Raw genomic sequence first — 21,683 nt, forward strand, 5'->3', positions numbered from 1 at the left:
CGGCAGAGAAACAGTTTACGGAACCACCAAGAAATTAGCATATGTATTGCCAGTGCCGAATTGCATACTGGAAGAGTCATTATATTTTATGGACAGGACAATTGAGTGTAGACAAATTATTTGATTTATCTGTATCACAGTGGCCTAGTAACTGTATGTGACACACCATCATCCCAAGTTGTTCCTACATATGAGGTTTAAAGGAAGGAAAGGAAGAAAATGTTTTATTTAAAGACGCACTCAACACATTTTATTTATGGTTATATGGTGTCAGACATATGGTTAAGAACCACACAGATATATACAGAGAGGAAACCCGCTGTCGCCACTTCATGAGCTACTCTTTTCGATTAGCAGCAAGGGTTCTTTTATATGCACCACCACACAGACAGAATAGTACATACCATGGCCTTTGTTACACCAGTCGTGGTGCACTGGCTGGAACGAGAAATAGCCCAATGGGCCCACAGACAGGGATCGATACTAAACCGACCACTTAACCACTGGGCTATGTTCTGTATGCATCTGTATGCAAGATATGATCCAGACAAGGTTTTACTATTATGTGCTGTGAAAAGTAGGTCACAGTGACCTAGTAAAAGTACGGACACACCATCATCATAAGTTATTCCTACATGTGAGGTTTGATGGTTTTGTTTGATGGTCTTGTATGCATCTGTATGCAAGATATGGTCTGGAGAAGAACAGTTAACAGACAGATAGATGGATGGACGGAAGGATGGACGCCATACCATAATACAACCCATCACAGACTGGCGCATAAAAATGAGTCAGGCCCCATGAAAGTCAAACTTAATATGTAACTCTACATTGTAAAGCTATACACAAAATTTCAGGGTTTTTTGCAATGTACATGTATTTTCTGGAGCAGCATATCACCCACCCCTCCATCTAGAAACTTCGCTCATCAGTCTAGGTCCCACTGCATAAATTCCTGCACAGGCATCTCTTATGGATATCTAAGTTCTTGAATATATTGTCCTCTGGGAATGGGGGGGGGGGGGAGGAGAGAATGCAATAAGTGAGAGGGCAGGTTATGTATACTTTCATCTGTACATACCCGAGTCTGTTATCCCCACAACCAGTAGCTTATTGAGGACGTCGGCAACCGTTGTCATGGCGGCCATGCTGACTGGGCCCTGAGTGTTCGACAGCAGCTGAAATATCAAACAGAGATCACCACATTAGTTTTATTACAAACGAAGGAAAGGAATGTTAAAAACAAGAGTAGGAATAACAATTTTTTTCTCAGTACTGGGACATACAAGTAGACAATAGAATAGATTTAAACCGTATAGTTCCTAGTTGATCATTTTATTATTGCAAAAACATTAGTTGACACATTTTACACTGGCGTAGGAAGGTGCCAAAATGGGGGGGGGGGCACAATTTTACACTATTATAAAACAAATATAAAGCACAATACCTGAAAAGCCCCCCTTGCCCCCCACCCTACATCCTACACCAGTGTTTTATGTTACAACCATGTCTAGGATGTCCTGAATTTAATGTATGAAGAAATTGTGGGTTGAGCAAAATCAGATTTGTGCAAGCGTCAAGCAAATAAATGTACCATATCCACAATTTTCTAAAGCCTGTAAAAATAACATCATGAATCAATTCTTTTGGGGGGGGGGGGGGGGGGGGGGGGGGGGGGGAGCTGGATATAGCCCAGTGGTAAAGCACTCGCTTGATGCAGTCGGTCTAGGATCGATCCCTATTAGTGGGCTTATTGGGTTATTTCTAGTTCCAGCCAATACTCCACAATTTAGGTAACAAAGGCCATGGTATGTACCATCTTGTCTGCATATAAAAGATCTCTTGTTGCTAATAAAAAAGAGTAGCAGCAGTGGGTTTTTTCTCTCATTATTTTTGTGGTCCTTATCCATAAATAAAATGTGTTGGGTGTATTATTAAATAAACCATTTCTTTCTTCTTTTGATATTTTTGTGATTTACAGTAGATGTTAAACACTGGATGAAGCTAACCAGTAGTAATGGTGTCAGAAGTTTGGCACACGTCTGTACTGCTTCCATTCGGATTCCTTTGTTTTCACTTGACAGATAGTGGTCAGCACAGTGTCGCACAAACTGAGTCAACGAATGTCCTGAAAATAAACAAAATTACAATTTGTTGTTGATTTACATGTTGAAATGTTGAAAAATCTTGAAATGTTTACTTATATTTTCTTGGAACATGTGTGCTCGCAAAATTCAGAAAAATGGTCGCATTTCAACTTTCAGTTCAGTTTTACAATAATCTGCAACTATAACTATGGATTTTCCACCCTACCCAACTCTCTAGGATATGGTCTGTATGCTTGAGAAAATGTTATATATAATTTTACCTTCAAAGTCAAAATTTCCCAAAGTGTTTAGTGCCAGAGTGATGCTTGTCACATCATGTGGGTCGTTCATGCTGGCAATCGAGACTGAAATAATAACATCAAGAACAATAATAATAATAATAATGTAAGTAATATAATAATAATAATAAAACATTATTGGTAGTAGTAGTAATAATAATAATAATAATAGTAATAATAATAGTAGTAGTAATAGTAATAACAATAACATATTAAGTAATAGTAATAATAATCTAATAATAATAACAATAATAATAAACACTTTTTTATAATATAATAATAATTAAAAACATTTTTTAATGTATAAATAAGAATAACAACAACAATATATAAATAATAAAATAACAAAATTATTTTTAAAAATAATTAAATACATGTAGCTTGAAATACACTCGACATTCATACATATTCGATGGAACAATTATACAATATACAAAGACATGTTTGTGTAAAATTGATATACTGAACTTGTATAACATAAAGAAACAGCAACAATAACACCAACAATAAGAAGACAGTATCAAAATAAACAACAGTCATAAAACTACTGTTTTAGTAACACAGCTAATAAAATACTAATATATCAATGTTTTAAATCTCACCGAAAACGTTTCTAAAAAGTAGAAACAAAACCAACTTAAATATAATTTTAGGTTAATTACAATAACAAAATTAACATTTGAATAGAATGAAAAGAACACCTAGAATTAGCTAATAAAACAGTACATGTAGGAGAGCATTGTGTTGGACATTTTGTTTTAACAATACCGAGTAACTATTGGTTTTTGTTGAAATAAAAGGTTTGATTCTTACAATAACTGTATTTTATTGCCTTCATTGCATACAGGTACATTAATCTTATTTCAACATACACAATGTAGTTCATGTTGTATAGAAACACAATTTCAGAATTTCGTGAATTTGACTACCGATTTTCGGACTTTATTTTCCAAATTGTAAATACTGATTTGATTCCAGTGTCCAGGGATTTATTCTGACATTCTACAAGTCTGTTCTAATAAATTAATTCAACAGTGGTGTTCTGCATCATTTAGTGGCCTGAAAAAATATCCCAAGTACGATTTAGTATAACTAATTTTGACAATCCCATCCTAAAAAAATCACTGAGCTTACGTGTGCTAATTTGGTTGTTTTCTCTCTAGAGACTCCACAAGTACTCGAGTACTCGGGCATGGGTCGAGTCTAGCAGGACTAGAGTCCGTTCACAGGACTCGAGTACCCGTACAAGGTGGAATACAGTGATAACTATAATACAATGTAGGACAATAATTTCAGCAGTAGATAATCAATGTTACACAATAATTATATGATCAGGCGCTAGTTTCTCTTTTAATCTGACCGTCCTTCACAACACTGAACATATCCACTGGTTTCTAAATGCAATATGACATGATTTGGCATCCATGTTTAGCGCTGGAATTGAGATGCATAATGCCATTTTACTTTATTCCTTAGTCTCATTAGTATCTAGAGTAAGTGTCGAGTACTGGGGTCCGGGTCGAGTTTGACCCTTGAGTATTCGAGTCCAATATTTTACTTTATTCCTTAGTCTCATTAGTATCTAGAGTAAGTGTCGAGTACTGGGGTCCGGGTCGAGTTTGACCCCCGAGTACTCGAGTCCAATACTTTACTTTATTCCTTAGTCTCATTAGTATCTAGAGTAAGTTTCGGGTACTCGGGTCCGTGTCGAGTTTGACCCCCCCCCGAGTACTCGAGTTCAAAATAACTCTACGAAACTTTACTCCTGCAGTATGCTCTCTGTAAATAAATAACTTTATGTTAAATTTGTAACAATAACAAAATTAACTGAAGTGGTAACAGTTATGTTTCAAATCTTACTTGAAGATGCCTTTTTATTAAGACCTACAACAAAATTAGATTATACAGTAGCAAGCACTTTGTACAAATTTCACAACTGAGGCAACACAATTTAACTCAATTAGTAACAATACATGTATAACTGTTATAAGTTTGTTTGTTTAATGACACCACTAGAGCACACTGATGAATTAATCATTGGCTACTGGATGGCAAACGTTTGTTACATGTAATTCTGACATGTACTCATCAGAGGAAACACGTTACATTTTCCCTAATTAATACACCAAAGGATTTTATTATATGCATTTTCCCACAGACAGGAAAGTACATTCCATAGCCTTTGTCCAGTTGTGGTGCACTGGTTGGAATAAGGAAAAAACCCAATCAGTTGAATGAATCCACCGAGGTGATTCGATCCTGCGACGCAAGCACCTCAAGTGAGTACTCAACCGACTGAGCTAAATCCCCCCCCCCCCCCCAATAACAATGCAAAGTATGAATTTTTAAGACCACCCGTATACAATGTCACAAATGTAATCTTTTATGTATATGATTTTATACAATTTGTGACAGTCACAGACAGATAAATTAAAATAACAATAATTATAACAATAACTCTTAAACATAAGTTCTATAGTTTAAGTAAAAGTGAAGAAAGCAGTGACAAATACATATATACTGAACAAAATAAGAAAGTTCTGCTAACTTTGCTTGAACATAACTTGATGAAAACAAACCGGGGGAATAATTGTTATATGTGTGTTTAAAGAGTGTTCCATAATGCATCGTTTGGTGCAAAAATCATGGCCATAGGTTAACAAAAACTGGGAATTTTTTTGACCAAGTGTGGTAGGGGTTAAAAAAAAAATACCCACTTAATAACGGGCATGACCACCTCTTGAATTAACCACTGCAGTGCATCGCAGGCGCATAGAATTGACTAAAGTGTTGATTTTTGCCTGTGGAATATTGTTCCATTCCTGAATGAGCGCTCGACGAAGTTCGTTGACGTTAGCGGGTGGGTTGGGACGATGCCTCAATCGTCTGTCCAGACTATCCCAGACATGCTCGATGGGGTTGAGATCAGGACTTTTAGTGGGCCATTCATCAATGAAATCAATGTCATTTGTCCTAAGAAAATTTACAGTGTCTCTAGCTGTATGAGAGGTGGCATTATCATGCTGAAAAATCAAAATGTTGGCGTTGTTATGAGCGAGAATGCCATCGCAGTAACGTTGAGTATTTAAATTGCCATCAATGACGACTAGTGGTGAACGATAACCATGGGCAATGGCTGCCCAGACCATGACACAACCCCAACCCCCGAAACGATCTCGTTCAAGAACACAACAGTCAGCATAGCGTTCATTTCTCCTACGGCAGACGTGCACCCTGCCATCACCACGTTGTAAAGAAAATCTGGATTCATCTGAAAAAAGAACTGTATTCCAGCGTCGCCGTATCCAACGAGTGTGTACACGTGCCCAATTAAGACGATTTAGACGATGACGTTGCGTTAAAACACATCCAACGTAAGGACGTCGTGCATGTAAACCGTTCTCCCGCAGACTATTACGAACAGTTTGCCCACTGATTCGGTTATTATGAAGCCCAGGTTTGTTAGCAGCAGTAGCAGTGGCAGTTTGGAATCGATTGCGCAAATGCGTGTTCATGATATAGCGGTCTTGACCACGCGTTGTAACACGTGGACGTCCACGACGTGGCAAGTCGTTGGTGCTTCCTGTCGTTCGAAATCTTACGCGAAGATTTTGTATCGCTCGACTAGAACTCCCAACATGCCTTGCAACGTCTTCTGTCGACATGCCAGCATCAAGCATGCCAATTGCCCGTTCGCGTAAATTATTGGGTATTCTTGGCATACTAAAAATGCTACAATGTAAAAAAAAAAAATTGTTTTACAAATTTAGAAGCGTTTTCGTTCACTTGACAACAATGTCAGTAAGACAAGTAAAACAAATTGACCGAATACTACACGGGACATGTCGAACCATGCATGCACGTGCAAATTGAATTTCACATTGTCGACGATTAACAGTGCAAAAATAATCGATAAAATTCATGAATCCTGATAATACAGCTCAAGGCTAATACTACCTATATAATTTCATTACACGATTAATTCTTTAACACAACAAATACTATATGTACAAATCGGAAGTTTCTTTTTTTATTCAGTATATAACCAATAAGCTAAGATTTCAAAACGTCAACAAAAAACCAGTGTCAAATGAAAAAGAAGGAAATGGTTTATTTAACGAAGCACTCAACACATTTTAATTATGGTTATATGGCATCAGACATAAGGTAAAGGGACACACAGATATTGAGGGAGGAAACCCACTGTCGCCACTTCAAGGGCTACTCTTTTCGATTAGTAGTAAGGGATCTTTTATGTGAACCATCCCATAGACAGCATAGCACATACCACGGCTTTCAATGTACCAGTCGTGGTGCACTGACTGGAGCGAGAAATAGCTCAATGGACCCACTGACTGGGATCGATCTAAAACCGACCTCGCATCAAGCGAGCGTTTTACAACTGGGCTACGTCTCGCCCCAAATGAAAAAGAAAATAACTGAAACAAAATTAGTGATATAGCAACATTTTTTCTATTCTCAGCTAAGCATGGTTTTTCATAACCATACATGTAGCAACAAAATTAAATTTACAAATTCTTCAAAAACTTCATTCAGAACTAATTCAGAATGGAATTGAAATGATTCTACCACATTATTTTTGCCACAAAATACTAATCTAAATCAAGTAATAGCAACTTCAATGAGTTTACAATCAACGTAACAAAATTAGTGGATATATACATTGTACATGTAGCAACAACTTTTTAAGTAGCTTCAATGGATTTTATTTTTTTTAAATTGGGGGGGGGGTTGGGGTGGGGGGGTGGTAATATCAGTGTTTGTTTCTGATCAACTGAATTAATGTGTCTATAAATGGAAACTTAGATTTTAGCTCCAAATAATTTTGTACCTGTATATGTATGAAAAACTACATACAGTGACACTCCTCTAAACCGGGCACACTTGAGACCTAGTAAAATGTCTGGTTTTAAGAGGTATCCAGTTTACAGAGGTTCTCTCCTGCACATATATTTAAAAAGGGACCATGAAAAAAGCCTGGTTTTGAGAGAATTCCAGTTTACAGAGGGTCCGGTTTTGAGAGGTTTCACTGTTCATGTATTAGGATGTAAATTGAAGTTTCAGCTACTGCAAACACAAGGCTGACCACAAACAACTGAATATACACACACTAATATAATGTAAACAAGAAAATGTCTCTAACATGTAATCAAGTCTTCGACAAATGTTTGATAAAGTTGCTAGTCCTTGAAACACTTTGGCTAGTGCCCTTTGATTTATAGTAAATTAAATACAGTTGATTAAGTTAGAAGTTTATTTTGTTTAATGACACCACCAGAGCAAATAGATTAATGACTCACCGGTTATTGGATGTCAAACATTTGATAATTATGACTCGTAGTCATCTGAGGAAACCTGCTACATTGTTCCTAATGCAGCAATATTAAGGGATCTTTTATATGCACATTCCCACAGACAGGAAAGCACATACATGGCCTTTGACTACAGCCGATACTTTCAACTAGCCCAGACCAAACATTCAGTAGCCAGGACCAAACATTCACTAGCAAGGACCAAACATTCACTAGCCAGGACCAAACATTCACTAGCCCGGACCAAACATTCACTAGCCAGGACCAAACATTCACTAGCAAGGACCAAACATTCACTAGCCCGGACCAAACATTCACTAGCCAGGACCAAACATTCACTAGCAAGGACCAAACATTCACTAGCCCGGACCAAACATTCACTAGCCCGGACCAAACATTCACTAGCCAGGACCAAACATTCACTAGCCAGGACCAAACATTCACTAGCCCGGACCTAGGGCTAGTGGATTTGTTGAATCCTGGTAATTCTATTGGTTAAAAAGGCTCTGTTAGTCCGAAATATGTATTAGATGTTGTTTGTCAAATTGCCAAATGTGATTTAATGTTGAATTTTATGAATATACACTTGTCATTTCCAGTTTGCAAAAAGCGGATTCAAAAACCGTGTGTCATTTATATGTACAGGGAACATTTTGTTTTCAAACATTTCATTACCAATATTTCTAGTCAACTGAAAATTGATTAGCAACTAATGTTTAATGTCTTAAAATTGTGTAGCAATATCGGAAACTTGTGTAGTGAATCGCGACGCAATACTAACAAAATGTTCCATGTACAATGAATGTATATACATATAGTTATATTTTTAAGAATAATTCTGTTTAGCTACATGTATATGTTACTCAAAGTTGGCCAGTGCCGGATTTATAAGGGGGCAAAGGGGGCAATTGCCCCAGATCCCCCTGCCAAAGGGGCCCCCCAGACTAAGGACTTCCTTTATTAAAAAAAAAAGTAATAATTATAAAATTAGTTAATTTTTTTATTTGTCATGTAATTTAATTTCTATGTTGAGGGGACCCCGAACCTGAAGTGCCCCGGGCCCCCCAAGGTCTAAATCTGGCCCTGAATTTAGAGACAGATTTTCTGATCAAATTTACCAAACTTCTATTAATTTTTGGCATCCAGCTTAAACCCTAGAAACATTTTAAAATGTCACCAAACTCAGGACCGCTCCTTTAACTCAAACAGTACGAGTAAGTTTTCAGTCTTACTTGAAGATACCTTGACGACATGACCTGCAACAAAATGAGCCCGTGTTAGTGCTAGGAATCAGATGTAAGTTCACCATAGGTTCTCACCTATATAAATCAGAGGTGGGAACTGGTTCACTGTAAAAAAAAAAGAGGAAATCTAGAGGGGTCCCGAAAATCCTTGAAGTCCTAGGTTAAAATCTGCCATCTGACACATTTTGGAGGAAAGGACGATTAAAATGCGAGGAAATGCAATGTTCCATGAGAGGAAAACAGCTGATCCGAGGAGAATTCCCACCCCTGATAGACATGTAAATAGAGGATTTGTTACAAGTCTTTTTAATATGAAAATTATCAATCAAGTCTACATTGTATGTTAATCAGTATTTATTAAAGCTCTGCCAAGAAATACCGATTAATTAGACGAGGTTGATATTTTACACATTAAAAAACATGAGTAGCGAATTCTATTTATCCTATAACACTTGTAAAGTAACATTTTAATTTGATATTTAGTAAATCATAGACCTAAAGTCGCCTTCATCAGGAATATAACATCATCACGATTAGCTTAAATGAAGTTTGACATCACACGTTTTAACCATATCTTATGAAAATGTTACACTCATGTATACATATCTTGTTGGCTGTAAACAAATTACCCATTGACAGCTAAAACATTAACCGAGTTAATAAATGGTAAACATCAAATGGGTTTACAACATGGATATTAAAGGGAAATTCCCGAGTTTGCTGCATTGTAAGATGTTTCCAACTAATAAAATATTTCTACGATTAACCTTACATATTAAATATATTTTCTTGTTTAGAATATCAGTGTCTGTATATTCAATGTGTTCCTGGTCGTCTTAATATTTCTAAGAAGCTCACACTGGATTTTGTCTTCAAATAATTTCGTATGTACGAAAAAATTGTTTTTAGGAAATAAAATGAAATTTAACCTAGTACAAATATTAGAACGATCAGAAACACTTTTAATATACAGCCACTAATAGTTTATGCAGAAAAATGTATTTGATATGTAATTACAGTCGTCAAAAAGTCTCTGTCAGTCAATAACATCTTAAAAATTGCAGCAAACTCAGGAATGTCCCTTTAAGGATAAGTTATAGAATAAAATGGCCCAATTAACTTTTCATTGTACTATTGGATGGAATATATTTTCTTCTATGTTCAAACTATATAATTGATCATGCTTTAGAGTTGGGGAGTCCAGTTGTGTTAAAAAATACTGTTATCTGAATCAAGTCGTCTTTGGTGTCCCAGAGCTTGTCAGCCAATGCTGCTTCGTTCGACGAATGGAATGAATGAACGTTTAATGACACCTAACACAAAAATCCTTAGGCTTTTGGGTGTCAGACAATGGTAAAAGTATGAACAAATTAATATCAACATCAATATAAAATTAAGAACTAACAAAAAAAGCTGTGCAAAGTATAAATATCACAGGCATATAATTTTGAGTACAAAAATATCAGAGGAAATCATTGTGAAATTTTGAACAAAAATATCCAGAAGTCGTAATTTTCAGTACTACTTAACAAACTAATTTATTTATACAATATCAACTTTATTATGTAAATAACTGAAGCAACAAATGTAACTCAAATATTAAACACTTTTCATGTTTTAAGCTAACATATTTTTTTTACAAAAATATAGCACAAAACTAACATCCAGAAATCTTTCACTTTATAACCAATTCTGGGTGAAGAAGTTTGTTTTGTTTAACGACAATACTAGAGCACACTGATTATGTATTAATCATTGGTTACTGGATGTCAAACATTTGGTAATTTTGACATATAGTCTTAGAAGGAAACCTGCTACACTTTTTCCATTTGTAGCAAGGGATCTTCTAACTGCACCATATCTCACAGACCACGGCCTTTGATATACCAGTCGTGGTGCACTGGCTGTGACAAGACATAGCCCAATGGGTTCAACGATAGGGATCGATCCCATACCGACTGTGCACCAAGTGAGCACTTTACCACTGGGCTACGTCCCGTCCTCAATTCGGGGTGAAATCAAAACCTACTGTTGTTAAGAAATACAGGAACACACGTAGCCTGGTAATTGTAGGCCAAATTGAAATCACTTCTAGTAATGTCCGTTATTTCATACAACGTCATAATGTGGAATTGAATGGCAGTAGTGTTGAATCGACTGCCAGTAAAACGGTCAACTTTTGATATCATGCACGGCAGGTAGTATTTTGATTTTTGAAAATTTTCTTAAGTGACATTTCTGGTCAACTGACTACCAATACTGTTTCACAGGGCTTCTAGATTATGGTAGCTCCACTCCCATGGCTAGTGATAGTCAATGTTGGGCTAGTAAATAACTATTATTGCCATGCCCGATGGCTAGTGAAATTTTTTTGTCAAATGTAGCAGTTAAGTTTATTTTATTATTATGAATATCCTGCCCCCCAATGTTAGTGTTTTTAAGCTCAATCTACCCCTTTAGGTGATATATCTTATTATTACAGTAATTATTATTTAGTAAAAATGTATGAATTTAAAGTAAAGTATGGCTAGTGAATTTTTAATCATGGCTAATAAATTTTTAAAGTCACTGATCTCATGGCTAATGGATTTTATAAAAATTCTAGAAGCCCTGTGTTTAATGTTGAATTACTGTTTAAAGTTAAAAATTCTACAAGCCCTGTGTTTAATGTTGAATTACTGTTTAAAGTCAAAAATTCTAGAAGCCCTGTGTTTAATGTTGAATTACTGTTTAAAGTCAAAAATTCTAGAAGCCCTGTGTTTAATGTTGAATTACTGTTTAAAGTCAAAAATTCTAGAAGCCCTGTGTTTAATGTTGAATTACTGTTTAAAGTTAAAGTTTGTTTTGTTTTATTACATCACTACAGCACATTGATTTATTAATCATCGGCTACTGATGTCAAACATTTGGTAATTCTGACATATACATTGTAGTCTTAGAGAGGAAACCTGCTACATTCTACCATTAGTAGATTTTTTAACATGAAGCATACCATGGGAGTGGGGCTACCATAATCTAGAAGCCCTGACAAAACTAACTCCAGTAATAACAAGTCTGCACTATCTTTATCACTGTAACCACTAGCAACAGTAACATTTTAACCTTACTTGGAGATCCTTTGTGTACACTAAGACCTGAAAGAAAATAAACTCTTTTTAACAGCTATTATAGAAAGAAAATTAACTTTCCATATCGCTCACACATTTCCTGATCAATTCTAGGTGAAATTAAAATTATTCCACATCATTACTTGCAACAAACCTAATTTATACAACAGCAACTTTATTATGTAAATAATAACTGAAGCAACAAAATTACCTCAAATATTAAACACTTTTCATGTTTCAAGTTAACATATTTTTATTGTCATACATATACCAACAAAACTAACTTTTAAAAAATCTCTAAAACAGTTTATAACCAATTCACGGTGGGATTAAAATATACTGATCAATGGAAACAAATACATATAGTATGATGTACAATTTTAATTGCACTTTCAAAATGATTTAAAATATTTTCAAGCAATAACAATATAGAAAATATTTATCTCGAGGTCACACAGTGTGCACATGAGTTTTTAATTAACATACACCATTTAGCTTTGTTCCCTGTTCAATTACAATTGTTTCTGGTAAAATAAAAATATTAAATGTTCGTGGAACATTTTATGTTTTTGTTTTTGAATGCAATTAACCGATATTTGTCTTTATAAAACTATTCAATTTGGCCATATAATGTGTATTGGTTTAATGCTAAACAGTTCTGTCCAGTCGAATAATATGCAAATAACCAATCTATGCAAATAACAAATTTATGCAAAAACTGATATGCAATAAAATGGATTTGACTTTACATGTCAGGGATCACATGGAATTGTAGACCAAATGTAATTCACTACTAGCGTAGTAATGTCTGTATGTCATACACAGTTGTAATGTGGGATTGAAAGTCAGTTGAACCGACTACTAATAACAGTCAACTTCTGACAGCATGGATTGACCGTTTAGTTTGCAGTCACTAGTACTAGTGTAATAGTGTCTGTATTTCATACAGGGCTGTAATGTGGGATTGAAAGTCAGTATAGTGTTGAACTGACTGCCAATAAAACAGTAACCTTCTAACATTATGGATTGTGGGTTTAGTTTGCACAAAATGAAACAAATTGGCGACACAAACTTTACTATTACTATTTGTGTGAGGCCTTATTTCTTTCCATCAATACGGTATACTTCCACCACAATTTTACAACAAAATTAACTCCAGTTAAAACAAGCCTGCAATATCTGTATCACTGTAACAACAAGCCTCTGGCAATTGCGAGAATGATCGTTTCGTTTATGCATTGCTTGTTCGAATCTAGTTTTGCATAACCTATTTGTTTGTTTGCACAAAATTTGGAACACCATTTACTTGGAGATAATACAGGGCTAGTTCTGCCAATCGCCAAATTCGCCAATTGCAAATTTTATTTTAATTTAACGAAAAAATAATTGTGTGATAATTAATATTTTGTTGGGAAATAGCTATAGGTTTAGCATTTTTTTTAGATAATTCGGTGAAATTTTCTGATTACCCAGAGCTAGTCCTGGATAACAGGTTACACCTGAAGGAAATGTTGAATTTATTTCTGCGTAATCGATAAATGGGTCAAAGAAATTTACAATTCTCAGAGGTCTGTAGCAACATTAACTCAAGTAACAACAGCAACATTTCAATCTTACTTGGTGATCCTTTTACATGTATGCTAACACCTGCAAGAAAATTATATCTTGACATGTACCTGTGTAGACATGTAGTTGCAACTTTATAATCTTTATAATGTGTCTTTATATACGTCTTTATAATAACAGCAACAAAATAAACTCACATGCATATCGGTAATAACTTTTCATTTCTACATGTAAATCATATTTTTACAATCACACCAAGAAAATGAACTTTCCCAATGTCCACTTAACATGTCTCATTAATTATTGCTACAAAAATCACAGGCATAACTCATAGTGATTCCAGTGTGCAATTTTGGTTTTAAAAATTTAAGTGTCATAAGGTCTCCTTGTTTGCAAATCTTTAGAGCGCGCCACCAACCCAGTGTGCCCTGCTGTGTTTCTCCAGCAGAACAGAAAAAACACTAAATGTTCTGCATGAAACCATGGAAAAAAAATCGCGGTTCAAGATTTTGGCTTCCCCCGGATTTTGAGATATATGATGACTGTGTCATTTCGAAGCATCAATGTAATTTGTAAAAATTATTTTTACGAGCCATACGGGCTCGTATGCTGGCCAAGCTAGAGAGTCCTGTATGATTCTTGCGACCCTCGGGCTTCCGGACTCTCCTCAAATTGCACACTGGATTCTAACATGTTTTATCATGTTAATAAAATTATCTTTTCAAATAGCAGCTTAACAATTGTCTTTATAATTATTGGAAAACCAAAAAAAAACTAACAAAACATATTATTTTAAAATAACAGCAACAAAACTCAAATTTAATACATGTATTAGTTAGGAATAAATATGATTTCCCCATCTCTTCTTATTGAGTTACAGAATAAAAATAACAACATATTAATGACAAACCTGTAGGTTATCGGCTTTATCCTGTTCAGGATAAATGGGGAATTCTGCTCGGCAAACCTCACAGATGTCCTCAATCTTACACGTACCATTCACAGGATAACGCCCACACCTACATCTTTAACCTGTTATTCTCTTTAATTACAGTAACAACAAACATCAAGTCTCAGTCTAATAGTAACAATAAAAATTAACTCTTAGACTGGCAGTAACAAAAATTAACTCTCAGTCTAATAGTAACAATAAAAATTAACTCTTAGACTGGCAGTAACAAAAATTAACTCTCAGTCTAGCAGTAACAACAAAAATTAACTCTTAGACTGGCAGTAACAAAAATTAACTCTCAGTCTAGCAGTAACAACAAAAATTAACTCTTAGACTGGCAGTAACAAAAATTAACTCTCAGTCTAGTAGTAACAACAAAAATTAACTCTCAGTCTAGTAGTAACAACAAAAATTAACTCTTAGACTGGCAGTAAAAAACCCATTAACTCTCAGACTGACAGCAACAACAAAAATTAACTCTTAAAATGGCAGTAACAACAAAAATTAACTCTCAGTCTAGTAGTAACAACAAAAATTAACTCTCAAAAATTATTCCACTGAAATTGTAAAATGATATGTTATAGATCTTTTTATTTTACAATTCCAGTGGAATAACTTTTCTTAATCCCCCAAATTCATTGTTTGATGACCTTTGATGTACCAGTTGTGGGTCACTGGTTGGGGCAGGCGTTAAAGCCAAATCTACCGAGGCAATCGATCCAGCGACATCCTACACCTCAGTCAAGTGCTCTACCACTGAGCTAAATAAGGTCACAATTCAATATTGCTGATTGTCACTGCACATTTCAAGGACCCAGGACGTAAACTCAAAAGCGTCACTGACAGCAAGTGCTGTAGTTGCTATATCAATTGCAAAAGGTCAGAGGGTTTACCAATGTCAGCTTTTTGCCGCTGCGTAAAAATTAATGCCATCGTTAAAAAAGGTGGGGGGTTTATTACTGGTTTAAAATTGCTGTAGGCAGACTCCAAATTGCGTACATGTAGGTGAGCAATTTGCCGATGGTAAAAACATTTCATAATTTCATTTGGCTAACAAATTGAGGACCATTTTTCTTAACTTTCACTTTAATCTAGGACACAGTTTGTTGCAATAAAAAAATTAACTAACACTCAAAGAGTAGTCTTTAACTGCTGTGATTTGTTATTAAAAATTAAAACCAAATTAACGTGTAACATAATCAGAGTAACTTTTCAAAGCTTACTTGAAGATGCCTTTATACTACCTGCAAGAGAATTAACTCACACATACACTGAAGTAGTGACAACTTTGCACTGTAATAAATATAACAGCAAAAATAATTAATTAAATATGCAACAAAAACCTGCCATATGCTGTCTGTTGATAACGTCTCTGATAACATACAAGTGCTGTAAACCTCAAAAACTTTAAGAACTCTTCCTTTCATCACCTATTTATGACTGAATGAAACTGGTATCGGTGGTGTAATGGTTAAGCCACCAGACTTGAGGCTGGTAGGTACTGGGTTCACATCCAGGTATTATAATTTATTAAAAACGTATTTGAAGATGGCTGCTGCCTACAATGTGTTAAAGACTTACTTGCAGATGGCTTCCCCCTTGAATCTGTTAAAGACTTACTTGCAGATGGCTTCCCCCTAGAATCTGTTAAAGACTTATTTGCAGATGTCTTCCCCTACAATCTGTTAAAGAATTACTTGGCTTCCCTATAGAACCTCTTAAAAACTTACTTGGGGATGGCTTCCTCCTAGAATCTGTTAAACACTTACTTGGAGATGGTTTCCCCATAGAATCTGTTAAACACTTACTTGGCTTCCCCCTAGAATCTGTTAAACACTTACTTGGCTTCCCCCTAGAATCTAGTAAACACTTACTTGGCTTTCCCCTAGAATCTGTTAAAGACTTACTTGGAGAGGTCTTCCCCATAGAATCTGTAAAAGACTTACTTGGAGAGGTCTTCCCCATAGAATCTGTTAAACACTTACTTGGCTTCCCCCTAGAATCTGTTAAACACTTACTTGGCTTCCCCTAGAATCTGTTAAACACTTACTTGGCTTCCCCCTAGAATCTAGTAAACACTTACTTGGCTTTCCCCTAGAATCTGTTAAAGACTTACTTGGAGAGGTCTTCCCCATAGAATCTGTTAAACACTTACTTGGCTTCCCCCTAGAATCTAGTAAACACTTACTTGGCTTTCCCCTAGAATCTGTTAAAGACTTACTTGGAGATGGTTTCCCCATAGAATCTGTTAAACACTTACTTGGCTTCCCCCTAGAATCTGTTAAACACTTACTTGGAGATGGTTTCCCCATAGAATCTGTTAAACACTTACTTGGCTTCCCCCTAGAATCTAGTAAACACTTACTTGGCTTTCCCCTAGAATCTGTTAAAGACTTACTTGGAGAGGTCTTCCCCATAGAATATGTTAAACACTTACTTGGAGATGGTTTCCCCCTAGAATCTGTTAAACACTTACTTGGCTTCCCCCTAGAATCTGTTAAACACTTACTTGGCTTCCACCTAGAATCTGTTAAACACTTACTTGGTTTCCCCATAGAATCTGTTAAACACTTACTTGGCTTCCCCCTAGAATCTGTTAAACACTTACTTGGCTTTCACCTAGAATCTGTTAAAGACTTACATGGAGAGGTCTTCCCCACAGAATCTGTTAAACACTTACTTGGAGATGGTTTCCCCCTAGAATCTGTTAAACACTTACTTGGCTTCCCCCTAGAATCTGTTAAACACTTACTTGGCTTCCACCTAGAATCTGTTAAACACTTACTTGGCTTCCACCTAGAATCTGTTAAACACTTACTTGGAGATGGTTTCCCCATAGAATCTATTAAACACTTACTTGGCTTCCCCCTAGAATCTGTTAAACACTTACTTGGCTTTCCCCTAGAATCTGTTAAACACTTACTTGGCTTTCCCCTAGAATCTGTTAAACACTTACTTGGCTTTCCCCTAGAATCTGTTAAACACTTACTTGGCTTTCCCCTAGAATCTGTTAAACACTTACTTGGCTTCCCCCTAGAATCTAGTAAACACTTACTTGGCTTTCCCCTAGAATCTGTTAAACACTTACTTGGAGATGGTTTCCCCATAGAATCTGTTAAACACTTACTTGGCTTCCCCCTAGAATCTGTTAAACACTTACTTGGCTTCCCCCTAGAATCTAGTAAACACTTACTTGGCTTTCCCCTAGAATCTGTTAAAGACTTACTTGGAGAGGTCTTCCCCATAGAATCTGTAAAAGACTTACTTGGAGAGGTCTTCCCCATAGAATCTGTTAAAGACTTACTTGCAGATGTCTTCCCCCTACAATCTGTTAAAGACTTACTTGGTTTCCCCATAGAACCTATTAAAAACTTACTTGGGGATGGCTTCCCCCTAGAATCTGTTATAGACTTACATGTACTTGGCATCCCCATAGAACCTCTTAAAAACTTACTTGTGGATGGTAGAGAAGGGCGGTATACCGTAAATTACCATTCGGTAACAAGATGTCAAAAATGTTTCCCCACCATTTAGTAATCACCAACGAATGCAAAATGGCTGAAAAGAAGAACGGATGGACATCGTCCTTCCTCAGAATTGACAGAAAACATGTACATGCAGTTTGTGTCAATGGAAAGCATGAAATTACTGGGTGAGCCTTAACTCTGGCAAGTATTTAAAGCCGAGTATACCAAAAATACCACTCAATATTGTGTGAATACCAAACACCATACTAATACTTAGGTAAATCACCCCAAAAATACCAATATTTCAATACCACCTAGCTCTAGCAGATGGCTGTCCCCTAGACTCTGATTAAGACTTACTTGAAGATGGAATCTGTGAGGCAGGACTCTGTGGAGCTCCAGGGTGCTTCAGCGGTTTTCCCATCAAGATGAGCGATAGGTTCTTGAGGAGGCCATCTTGAATATCTTTCTTCAGCAGTGGAATTTGAGTGGCCAAATCTTTAAGAGCTGCTGTTAATGCTGGGCTGTGAATGAGAGAAAACAGAATTCAAAACATCCAGTGACAGTGAAAATGAAGAGAAGGTCAAGTGAACTAAAGTGAAAAACCAAGAGAGAAGATAGTTATAGTAATAAATTAATAATAATAATCAGTGGAGGATGTGAGATCAGTGGGGGGGGGGGGGGGGGGGGGGCTGAGGAGTCAGTAATGGGTATGGGGGGTTCAGTGGGGAATGTGAGGGATCAGTGGGGGTGAGGTCTCAGTAATGGATCTGGGGGGCTTCAGTGTGGGATGTGAGAGATCAGTGAGGGTGAGGTGTCAGTAATGGATCTGGGAGGGGCTTCAGTTGGGGATGTGAGGGATTGTGGGTGTGTGGAGTCAGTAATGGATCTGGGGGGCTTCAGTGTGAGATGTGAGGGATTGTGGGGTGTGTGGAGTCAGTAATACACATGGGGTGCTTCGGTGGGGGATGTGAGCGATCAGTGTGGGATGTGATGGGTCGGTGGAGAATATGGGTGGTGGGGCTTCAGTTGGGGATGTGAGAAACTGACCTGAGTCCAGTGGCTAACATTGAGTCGAGCAGTTCTCGAATATCGTGCGTCATCTCTGGTCCGACAGCCTTTGCCAGCATACTGATACACGTGAACACGGCAGAGTCAACCACAAAACTGCGATGCTTTCTGAACGTAAATGGTTAGAATATATTTAATGATATACAGTCAAACCAGTGTTAAGCGGCCACCACAGGGAGTATAAAAAAGTGGCCTTTTGAGACTGGCGATTACTTCATACAGGTCAGTTTGTACTGTATTAGATGATTTGGGAGTATCATAATACAGGTGGCCACTGTAGCAGATTTCACTGTACTGGTGCTGTTAGCCATAAATCAAATCACAAGAACTTTAAAAAAAAAAAAAAATCACAAGAACTTAAAAAAAAAATTTAAGTTCAAATCAACTGAAATTTAATTTCTTTGCATCTGAGGCACAAGGTGTAAATATTTATTGTCAAACAAGAGGATAAATATCGCAAATATATAATTTAAAATAAGTTATTCCAGTGATATAAATATACAAAATACTTTTTTTTTTAAAGTCTGGAAAACTATGTGTGACAGACGGATAGACAGATGAACAGATGGACAGACAGACAGACAGAGAAACACAACACCTATAGCCTCCTCTGTAGGAGACTAATAAAACACGAATACATACTTAGCAGAAATGTCTTTAGCAGGCAGTGAAGATCTGATGACCTCCATAATTCTCGGCAGGAGTCGAAATATCTCGCCCTGGACAGACACGGCCAGAAGGCCGATGGCAAGAAATGCTTGTGTGCGGTCTCGGTCACGTTTCAGTGTTCCCAGCAAGAACGTCATGGTGTCCAAGAGGTATCTGTTACCACAGAAACAAAGCATTCTGAATTATAGGTTTCAGAAAAACCTTCAGAAAACATGAACATGCTTCCTGTCTGGTTCTTGTATGCAAATGTTCAGGTGTGTGTGTGTGTGTGTGTGGGGGGGGGGGGGGGGGAGAGAGGGGGTTGGGGACTGGAAAAAAACCCTGCTCAAATAAATGTTTTTTTTAAATATATTTTCTGGGTGTGCATGACTCAACCACTCTAGAAACTTCACTTGCCACCCCTGTGCAATAAAATTTTTGTTTTTAAAATATGTAAGGGAAAATGAGTCGACATTCCCTAGAAATTTCATTTGCCACCCCTGCTCAAGCAATTTTTCTTCTTTTTTAATTATATAATTTACAGGTGAGCATGACTAAACTGTCATAGAAAATTCACATGCCACCCCTGCTCAATTTAAAAAAAAAAAAAAATTCCAGAGAAGCACAAAAATCGAACCCCTAGAGACATTCAGTGCACATGTGCGTGATACATTGTATTTTTTGGTCAAGACAAAATGCAGTTTTTAGAAACCTGAAAAATTATCACTACATAACAGAGATATGATTAACAGAAACAAGTTTACTTACATCCGTGAAAAAATCTGTGGGTTAAATGCAGCAAGTCTCGGCAAGACCATCAGCAGGGTTTGTTGAACGTAAACACTGCGACTTGCTCGGTGTTTCAGTATCAGGTTGCAGACCTAAATGAAAAAACAAGACCATCAGCAGGGTTTGTTGAACGTAAACACTGCGACTTGCTCGGTGTTTCAGTATCAGGTTGCAGACCTAAATGAAAAAACAAGACCATCAGCAGGGTTTGTTGAACGTAAACACTGCGACTTGCTCGGTGTTTCAGTATCAGGTTGCAGACCTAAATGAAAAAACAAGACCATCAGCAGGGTTTGTTGAACGTAAACACTGCGACTTGCTCGGTGTTTCAGTATCAGGTTGCAGACCTAAATGAAAAAACAAGACCATCAGCAGGGTTTGTTGAACGTAAACACTGCGACTTGCTCGGTGTTTCAGTATCAGGTTGCAGACCTAAATGAAAAAACAAGACCATCAGCAGGGTTTGTTGAACGTAAACACTGCGACTTGCTCGGTGTTTCAGTATCAGGTTGCAGACCTAAATGAAAAAACAAGACCATCAGCAGGGTTTGTTGAACGTAAACACTGCGACTTGCTCGGTGTTTCAGTATCAGGTTGCAGACCTAAATGAAAAAACAAGACCATCAGCAGGGTTTGTTGAACGTAAACACTGCGACTTGCTCGGTGTTTCAGTATCAGGTTGCAGACCTAAATGAAAAAACAAGACCATCAGCAGGGTTTGTTGAACGTAAACACTGCGACTTGCTCGGTGTTTCAGTATCAGGTTGCAGACCTAAATGAAAAAACAAGACCATCAGCAGGGTTTGTTGAACGTAAACACTGCGACTTGCTCGGTGTTTCAGTATCAGGTTGCAGACCTAAATGAAAAAACAAGACCATCAGCAGGGTTTGTTGAACGTAAACACTGCGACTTGCTCGGTGTTTCAGTATCAGGTTGCAGACCTAAATGAAAAAACTAGAATTCTGTGTAATTAAATGTCATCACCTCCCAGAAACGAATTTGGTGCAACTACAAACCAAGTTTCACTGACCTAGGACTTGTAGTTTATGAGAAACTCATCTAAACGCAAAACTTTAATATTAAACTTAACAAACAAGTTGATGCTGATGCTGCCAGAAA

General features: G+C 36.8%; 1 protein-coding gene across 3 annotated transcripts in view; it reads right to left on the minus strand.

The window, feature by feature from the left end:
- Nucleotides 1–21,683, minus strand: part of LOC121390027 (serine/threonine-protein kinase mTOR-like) — a 105,404-nt gene that overhangs the window by 73,264 nt on the left and 10,457 nt on the right. For all 3 annotated transcript variants that reach the window (XM_041521727.1, XM_041521726.1, XM_041521728.1), the window contains 7 exons: nt 20,543–20,655; nt 19,769–19,948; nt 19,106–19,234; nt 18,416–18,579; nt 2,369–2,452; nt 2,010–2,128; nt 1,082–1,178 (listed from right to left, as the gene is read on the minus strand). In XM_041521727.1, the coding sequence (XP_041377661.1) occupies nt 1,082–1,178; nt 2,010–2,128; nt 2,369–2,452; nt 18,416–18,579; nt 19,106–19,234; nt 19,769–19,948; nt 20,543–20,655 (886 nt within the window). The remainder of the gene's footprint in view (nt 1–1,081; nt 1,179–2,009; nt 2,129–2,368; nt 2,453–18,415; nt 18,580–19,105; nt 19,235–19,768; nt 19,949–20,542; nt 20,656–21,683) is intronic.

Source organism: Gigantopelta aegis, chromosome 15 (genome assembly GCF_016097555.1).
Source record: "Gigantopelta aegis isolate Gae_Host chromosome 15, Gae_host_genome, whole genome shotgun sequence".
Classification (NCBI taxonomy): Eukaryota; Metazoa; Mollusca; class Gastropoda; order Neomphalida; family Peltospiridae; genus Gigantopelta; species Gigantopelta aegis.